Here is a 9,055-nt window from a genome sequence, read left to right as displayed (position 1 = left end):
GCTCTGTTGGGGTGATATGGGACTATGAGGTCTTTGAGATAAGATGGGGCCTGATTATTCAAGACCTTGTATGTGAGGAGAAGGATTTTAAATTCTATTCTAGATTTAACAGGGAGCCAATGAAGAGAAGCCAATATTGGAGAAATCTGCTCTCTCTTTCTAGTCCCTGTCAGTACTCTAGCTGCAGCATTTTGGATCAGCTGAAGGCATTTCAGGGAGCTTTTAGGACAGCCTGATAATAATTACAGTAGTTGAGCCTAGAAGTAATAAATGCATGAATTATCTTTTCAGCGTCACTCTGAGAAAGGATGTTTCTAATTTTAGAAATATTGTGCAAATGCAAAAAATCAGTCCTACATATTTGTTTAATATGTGCATTGAAGGACATATCCTGGTCAAAAATGACTCCAAGATTTCTCAGATACTGTACCTTCTGTTAGTGTTGCAGTGAACCACTGAGTGTGCCAGTGAGGCAGCAGGCACATGTTATCCAAGATGGCGCCTGTGTTCGGCTGTGCCTCTACCTCTGTCCATGCTTTTGTTTATTTTATATGTTTTATCAGTGTTTTTGTTACTTTCTCGTCCGGCGTCGTCTCCCTACGGACATATGATCGCCATTCGCTACTAGCGATCAAATCTGTTATGGATAATCTCCAGTGTCAACGACACGGGTTTGTTTTTCCTCCGCGGCTGGAGCGAAGCGCGGCCCCCGGCGTATTTCCATTGTTGCCGGTGTTGTGCCAAAAAGTGATTTTTGATGTTTCTATGTGCTTTTATGTGTAATGTCTTTGCTTATATTGGTGAATAGAGTGTAGTCAATAGGATTTATGAAGGGCTTAAATATAAAATGAAGAAATGACCTGTTATTCAAGTATGTTTATGACTCTGCATTATTGCACGTACATTATAATAAATCCAGTCCTCTTTGGTCACTTAAAATATCTATATACAGTGTAATGTCATATTTGTTCTGATTTGCGCTGCCCTCTTGTCCAGATATCTCTTTAAAATCTGGCCAATCACAGTTTTTAACCTGATAAATAAAGAATATATAAAAGTCGCTGCCAAAAACTGATTGCAGCCTCTACCTTGTGACAGAAATGTTGTTTCTTACTCAAAATGACTTGATATCATTCAGGAGAGATATGTTTGACATATTTTTCACAGATTATAGGTCAGCAAGTCATTTACAACAGTTTAAATATGGGCAATCATTTTCTGGCAATCACTTTTTGGCAGACGATCACTTTTTGGCACAACACCGGTCACACTGCCCTTACTACGGAGACCTCATCGAAGGAGGCGAGGAAGGAGAGCTGGTTTCCTTGTGCGGCTTCGTCGGCTTTGGAGAGAACGGGATATACAAGATCTTCGTTTGTGGGCCACTAGCAGGCAGATTTGTCTGAGACTGGTCGGGACTGGACTTGTCTCCATGCTTCCTTATGTCTACAATCCGGGCTGCCACCTGAAGGTGTGGAAACCTGCGGCTCAACGTGGCAGGAACCCGGTCTTGCTGCGCAGCTTACTCCGCTATACGGACTCTGTTCCAGGCGTTTCTGCTCATGACCCGGAGGCTCCCTCTGTCAAAATGATGGTAATTAACTCCCGCTCCATTGCTAATAAGGCTCATATTTTAAATGACTTGTTCCGTAGTGAGAAGCTGGATTTTATGTTTATCTCTGAGACCTGGCAGCGTGAGAATGAAGTCTCACATCTTTTAGAACTGTGTCCTGGAGACTGTTCATTTTTTAGCACACCACGGACCTCTGGCCGTGGAGGTGGAACAGCTGTAATTTTTAAAAGGACATTTTTATGCCAGAAGATCTCTGCAGGTTGTTATGAGTCCTTCGAAATGACTATGATCAAAATTGGTTCAGCCCGTGCATGGTATTTTAATTTATCGTCCACCTGGCTCTCCGGCATCTTTTTTTATCAGACTTTCAAGATTTTTATCCTCCACTATTAAACTTGGCAGGATTATTATTGTTGGGGACTTCAACATTCTTGCTGAAGACCCATCAAATGCCACTACTAAGGAGTTTCTGAGCATCATGGACTCTTTTAACTTTGTTCAACATGTATCTGGGCCTACTCACACTGCTGGACATACTTTGGACTTGGTCTTCACTTATGGTGTTACCCTCGACCATCTGCGCATAAATGAAGTTGTCTTCAGTGACCAAAAATCAATTTATTTTAATGTTTCTTTTGATTCTGAATCTCTTCCCCAAGTTTGCATTAAGCGTAGACGCTTTATTGATGATTCTATTTTATCTGAGTTTTCTTCTCTGTTCAATTTTTCACCTCATCCTGGTGAGAATGTTGAGCTCCTTGTTAACTCTTTTAATGAACACTGCCAAACCATTCTCAATCAGGTTGCTCCTTTGAAAACTAGTCATTGGTTAAACAATCAAACTCGCAACCTTCGGCGCTCTTGTCGTAAAGCAGAGCGTCTGTGGAAATCTACGGGATTGACTGTTCATCGGGAATACTTCAAAGAGCTCCTTTAGTCCTACAATGAGGCAGTAAAAGTAGCTAGATCATCCTATTTTAGTAATATTATAAAATGCAGTAAGAATAATCCCAGGGTTTTATTTGATACAATCAACAGGATTGTTTCTCCTCCAACTCAGCAGGCTTTGTTACTTTCTGATGATGATTGTAACACATTTCTTAGTCATTTTGTGAATAAGGTGATGGACCTCAGATCCAAAATTTCCTTAAGTTCACCCCATCAAGAAGATGGTCCTCAGTGTCCTGAATCTTTTAACTCATTTTCTCCTATCACACTGAATGACTTAGTTACGGTAATTGGCAAGATGAAACCCTCATCATGCTCCTTTGAGATTTTACCTCCTTCTGTCCTGCTTGGGACTTTCACCACTATTGGTCCTTCATTGTTATCAATCATAAACAGTTCACTGAGTCAAGGTCATGTTTCACATTATTTTAAACATGCTGAAGTAACTCCCCTATTAAAGAAGCCTAACCTTGTTACTAGCTGTATTGGCAACTATCGACATATTTCTAAACTGCCATTCGTTAGTAAATTACTAGAGAAAATTGTAGATAGTCAGTTTAGATCTTTACTATCCAATTTACAGATTCTCGATCCTTTTCAGTCTGCCTTTCGAAAGCAGTACTCCACTGAGTCTGCTCTGTTGAAAGTCTATAATGATGTTTTAATGGCTTCTGATGCAGGGAATTATTCTGTCATCATTTTACTTGATCTCAGTGCAGCCTTTGATACCATTGATCATAACATTTTGCTAAACAGGCTTAAGGTTTTGGCTGGTATCTCTGGCTCAGCACTAGACTGGTTTTCTTCTTATTTATCTGATAGGACATTCTCTGTTAGGACCAGCAAATTCACTTCCACCATTGCCTCCCGAAATTGTGGGGTCCCACAGGGTTCAGTCCTGGGTCCATTTCTTTTTATATGCTCCCTTTAGCTGGCATCATTCAGTCTTTTAAGGTGATTTCTTACCATTTATATGCTGATGATATTCAGCTGTATATGTCTTTTAAGCCCCAGCAGCTGGATAGGTTGTCCACCCTAGTCCAGTGTTTAACCCGGATCAGTGAGTGGCTCTCTAGTAATTACCTTGTTTTAAATGCCAATAAGACTGAGACTATGATTATAGCTCCTCCTGAACTATATATAAAAGTCAGTCAGACTCTTGCCTCTTTTTGTCCTACCGCTAAGTCCAGCATCCATAATCTTGGAGTAATATTTGATTCCTCTTTGAGCTTTGACTCACACGTAAGAGCTCTGTCTCGTTCCTGCTTCTTTCATTTAAGAAACATCTCTAAATTACGACATATGGTCTCCAAGGCCGATCTGGAAAAAATTATTCATGTATTTGTGTCTTCGCGTTTAGATTATTGCAATGCCCTGTTTACTGGCTTGGACAAATCATCTTTTTCACGTCTCCAAGCAATACAAAATGCTGCAGCCAGATTATTAACAAATTCTAGCAAGCAAGCTCACATTACTCTGATTTTACGTTCCTTACATTGGCTCCCAATCGATTTTAGGATTCAATTTAAAATTCTCGTTTTCACATACAGAGCATTAAATGGCTCCAGATTATATTTCCGAGCTTCTCATGAAATATACTGCTTCTCGCTGTCTTCGTTCGCAGGCTCAGAATTTGTTAGTTGTTCCCCACACACGACTAAAGACTGAGGGGCAGAGCCTTTCAGTCAGTGGCACCAAGGCTGTGGAACAGTCTACCCCTACATCTACGCTCAGCTGACTCTGTGGATTCTTTTAAAAAGCAGTTGAAAACTTTCCTTTTTAAAAAGGCCTTCTATTGAGAAATTTTAATGAATTTTACTTTTAGCTATTATGGTGTTTTACTATTTTTAGCTTTACATTATTGGTTTTTAGATATTATGCTGTTTATTTACTGTCTGTTTTTGTGTGTTTTCTGCATGTACAGCGCTTTGTGACTAGTGTCTGTGAAAAGTGCTAAATAAATAAAATTTACTTACTTACTTACTTACTTACTCACAGCGTTACTGGAGGCCAAAGTAAGTATCTGGTTTGACACCATGTTTCTAAGATTTGTGGGGCCGAGTACAAGAATTTCAGTTTTATCTGAATTTAGAAGCAGGAAATTAGAGGTCATCCAGGCCTTAATGTCTTTAAGACATTCCTGCAGTTTAAACTAAGCAGCAGAACTGAAATATGATCAAACATACTTAAATGGAAACAAAAGGATAGGAAACTAAATCCAGACATAACAGAAAATAGGGCAACAAACCCTCAAAATTTGATAAGCTCAAAAACACTGGGTCCTAGACTCAAGACCATGACAGAAGCTCTCTGCACACTAATCAGAAGGCATCATGAAGTTTGGAGGTCTGTAGTGACTGACCAGAATTGCGATCTGAATGCACTGTTGTGCCAGACATATTTACTCTTCCAAGATGAGCTCCATAGATTTTCTATAAGTTCCTCTTGTTAATGTTGTCCTATTAATTTATTTATTTGTGTTATTTATACATATGCAGGTGTCCTTGTGATGCCAGAGTTAACAGGCTGAGAGAAGAGAGAGAGAAAAAGAAAAAAAAAGGAGAAAATAGGAAAAGGGGATACCCCAGCAAACAGTATACAAAAAAGAACAAACAATAAGTGGAAAAATAAATTTATAAGGAAAAAAAAACAAGACAGAAACAAGTCATGGCTACACAAACCAACAATCCTGTTATATCGTGCTTGCATGAGTAAGCATGAGTGTCTGTGTCCATGACATGAAACATACTTACTACTAGGGTGGAAAGCCGCAGCTCCGAGATGGATACATCAGAGAATTTCAACAGCTGCTTCCTCAGATGACCTCGAAGTCTCCCTATGATTGTGCAGTCTCCATGAGTGGCTGACTGTTGCCCAGTGAGAACACCAAGTTCCCAATGACACGAAACATTATAAGCTTCTGTATTTTAATCAGTTATGTTTATCTTCCAGTCTAAGACAAAGTTTCTCAGGTAAATAAATGTACATATGGTAAGTGCAAACATATACCATGAGTGTATTTGAAACTTCAAAAAAACTCATTTCCTTCAGACCCCAGAGCACCCCAGGCAAAGGGAAGCCAGCCCTCCTGCCACGCTTCTTACTCTAGTCTGTCACAGGATTTTCTGCTTCTCTGACTTTTGTTTGGAACAAATTATTGCAAAGACACAAATGTTTTTCTAAAAAACAATTTAAAGACAGTTCAATGCTTTAAAGTTAGAGTTTGAGATATTATGAAATGCTTTAAAATGAATTAAATCAGGTTGGCTATATTCACTTCTGTGGCTTGTTTATCCATAAAAAAGTAAAATTCTGTGTTTGTTGGTGTGAAATCCAGAGCTGTAACACATTATTCAATGTAAATCTTATCAAAGTCATTTTATTCAGAAAGTCTAAAGAAACAAATTGTTCATCATGTTTTTAGTTTATTTTTGCCTTTTATCTAAACAAATATATTCTAAAGGAAAATAAATATCAGCTGAACATGTAAGTGTAGATGTATAAACTGTATTTACATGTAATGTTTATGTTCTGCATTTACAGGAAACATTTGTCCTCCAAACTCTGACTCAAAAAAGTCCTCATGAAGTCAGTCACTTGTCCTATTAAATATCTTCTTTGTGTAATTTTGTTCCATGCATTAAGAAGCTGTGGACACCTCAGTCTTTGTGGAAACTTCGGAGGATTCGTCCATTTTCTTTCCAAACACCATTTCCATGATGCAGCCATTAAACTGCAGAGATGAAAACAACAATCAGAGCTTATTATCTACAGCTTAGCAGGAAAAAAGACAAACTGTCAGAGAAAAGCTGCAAAAACAGTTTTAAACATTTTCATTCAGCAGAGATTTCATATTTCAATAAGTTTATTTCAGTATTTACCTGGGAATTAGTCAAACAGACCAAATACCTGGTTACAGACCTTTGTGTTCTCTGGTATGTTATGGGGGGAGTTACCGTCCTCACCTGTTTGTTCATGAAAACATAGATGAGTGGGTTGTAGACACAAGAGCTCTTAGAGAAAAATGCTGGAATGGTGACGAGTCGATAATCTTTGTTTTCATTTGTGGAGTAGGCGAAGTAAAGAGCTGCCAGAGCGTACGGACCATAGCAGGTGACAAAGGATCCCACCATCACAATGATCATCCTCGATACCTCCTTCTCCGCCTTCTGGGTGGAGGCCGACTCGGCCTGCTGGGCTGCAACCTGCAGAGAAAAACAACAAAATTAAACTTTAAAGGAGCAAACTCCTGAAGCTGCTGTATCTGCAAACACACTCATCAAACATCCCAGTCAGGGAATGCTTTTATTGCTTACATCAGCACTGATGACGTGATGCTGAGGGAATAGCTTTGTGTCTGTTAATCAGTGAGTAACTGATTGATTGATTGATTGATTGATTGATTGATTGATTGATTGATTGATTGATTGATTGATTGATTGACTGATTGATTGATTGATTGATTGATTGATTGATTGATTGACTTACAGCTCTCAGAGCACCAATTAACTGGGAGTAGCAGAAGATGATGATGGTCAGAGGAATGATGAAGCAGGTTACCATCAGGAAGTGTGTGTAGCTGGTCGTGTTGTACTCCTCGTTGTGAGTGTACCAGTCAGGTCCACAGGAGCAGCCCAGACCTTCAGGGATATACCTACAAAACACAGACAAAGTCCACTCAGCTGTGCAGGACACATCTGGCTGTAATCAACTATAACCTGGACCTAGTGTACCTGCTCCAGCCAAAGAAAGGTGGACAGGCACAGCTGACCCCCATGAACCAGGCGAAGGCCACTGCAGCCAGAGCGTGATTTGCTCCAAACTTAAAGGCTCCAAATGGTTTACAGATGACCAGATACCTCTCAAAGGAAAGCACCGCCAAAGACCAAGATGTCACCAGGCCTGTGGAGGAGGAAGAAACACATTGTTATACCTGCATACCTCTGTACTAAGTCTGTCTACATGTTGATGAGGTGATTTACCTGCGATGGAGCCAACGGCAGCCTCCAAAGCACACAACGTGTAACCCAGGAAGTAGTAACCTCTCATAGAGGCTAAGAACACCTGACTGACAGAGAATGTGACAAAGATGAAGCCAGCAAAGGAAATGTTGACAAGAATGAAGTTCAGTGGAACTCTTAGCTTCTTGTACTTCATGGTCGCGATGAGAACAATAAAGTTTAAAGGTGTCGCAGCAAACAAGACAAAGCCCATAAAGGCAGTCTGCAGATAAAAGGCCCAGGCAGGGGCCAGGTAATACTGGGGCCCCTCAAAGGGACTCACTTTGGAGATGTTCTCATACAAGTGGAAATATTTCCCCATGGTGACCCTGAGCTTTCTACCACACCCAGTGACTTCAGCCTCTTTATATATGCTGATAAACCACTTACACAGAAGATTTAGCTGCTGGGATTTTTCCAAACTTTTAGGATTAAGAACTTCAGCTTCTGACTCCTTAATCTGCTTACAGAGAGTTTCTTCTGTAAACAGACATATATCCATCTGAGCTCAAGTTTACTGCTGAAAACAGATTAATTGTACAATGTCTGTGGTTTAACAGTGACCACGTTCACCTGTATTTCTTCATTTCTTTCACCCAAAGATAATTTTTGTAAAAGATAAACAATTACTACAGTTACAACAATTTGATCTTAATCCATCTGAATATATTGTTTTGTGGAATTAACCCTTTAACTCAGTATCTCTATCAGACACCATCAGCAGTTTGATTTTTGGTGTTTTGATCCAAGTAGAATCAAACCTGCAACCCTCTGGGCAGCAGAGGAGTTTTCTCCTCTATTTTCAAACAGAGCTCATTTAATGATTAATTTAATTAACTAAATTATTAGTGATCAACATAGACTTCATATTACATCAACAGCAAAAAAAAAAAAAGCAATCAATAACTGAACTTGTTAGAGTTTATATACAATCTGAGTAACTCTGTTACCTTCAAAATAAAACCCATATAAACTACCAACTATCTGATTAGTAGATGACCTGCTCTACCTCCTGAGCCACAGCCATCCTGCTATATACAGAACAACACCAGAGCGAATAAAATGACAAAAGTAAATCTTTATTTCTGCTAAATTATTTATTTTCACTCTCTACAGTTGGTTATATTAACTAGAAAAATCAACATCCGGGCACCTGGGTGGCTTAGTGGTGAAGCAGGCGACCACATACATATGCCACGCTGCGGTGTGGGCGGTGCGGGTTCGAGTCCCGGCCTGTTGCCAATTTGCCTGCATTTCTTCCCCTATATCTTTCCCCCCATTTCCTGTCTCTCTCTCCACTGCTAATAAAAGCTGCTGTGGCCAAAAATGCAAAAAAAAAAAAAAATCAACATCCATCCATCTTCTTCCACTTATCCAGTTAATTGTGTGGAAGTCACTGGGTCAGAGGCAGGGTACACCTGGACAGGTCACCATTCAGTTACAGAGCTATCACAGAGAGACAAACAATCATTCACACCTATCACCAGCAGCAGGTAACCTAACCTGCATGTGTTTGGACTGTGGGAAGAAGCTG

General features: G+C 39.7%; 1 protein-coding gene across 1 annotated transcript; it reads right to left on the bottom strand.

Moving 5' to 3' along the window:
* Positions 1 to 6,161: 6,161 nt before the first annotated feature.
* Positions 6,162 to 7,843, bottom strand: opn1sw1 (opsin 1 (cone pigments), short-wave-sensitive 1). Its single transcript, XM_030719855.1, has 5 exons — positions 7,504 to 7,843; positions 7,255 to 7,423; positions 7,010 to 7,175; positions 6,487 to 6,726; positions 6,162 to 6,254 (listed from the first exon to the last, which is right to left on the bottom strand). The coding sequence occupies exons 1-5, from the start codon at positions 7,841 to 7,843 to the stop codon at positions 6,162 to 6,164; spliced, it is 1,008 nt and encodes a 335-aa protein (XP_030575715.1).
* Between the last annotated feature and the right edge of the window lie 1,212 nt (positions 7,844 to 9,055).

Source organism: Archocentrus centrarchus, chromosome 23, assembly GCF_007364275.1.
Source record: "Archocentrus centrarchus isolate MPI-CPG fArcCen1 chromosome 23, fArcCen1, whole genome shotgun sequence".
In the NCBI taxonomy this organism is placed as follows: Eukaryota; Metazoa; Chordata; class Actinopteri; order Cichliformes; family Cichlidae; genus Archocentrus; species Archocentrus centrarchus.
The sequence above is the reverse complement of the archived record's forward strand: the minus strand, read 5'-3'. Positions and strand labels throughout refer to the sequence as shown.

Coding starts and splice junctions, on each gene's coding strand:
- opn1sw1 (XM_030719855.1), bottom strand. CDS start 7,843: ATGGGGAAATATTTCCACTTGTATGAGAACATCTCCAAAGTGAGTCCC. Junction 7,424..7,503: donor TGCCGTTGGCTCCATCGCAG/GTAAATCACCTC, acceptor CCTCCTCCACAG/GCCTGGTGACATCTTGGTCT. Junction 7,176..7,254: donor CCTTTCTTTGGCTGGAGCAG/GTACACTAGGTC, acceptor TGTGTTTTGTAG/GTATATCCCTGAAGGTCTGG.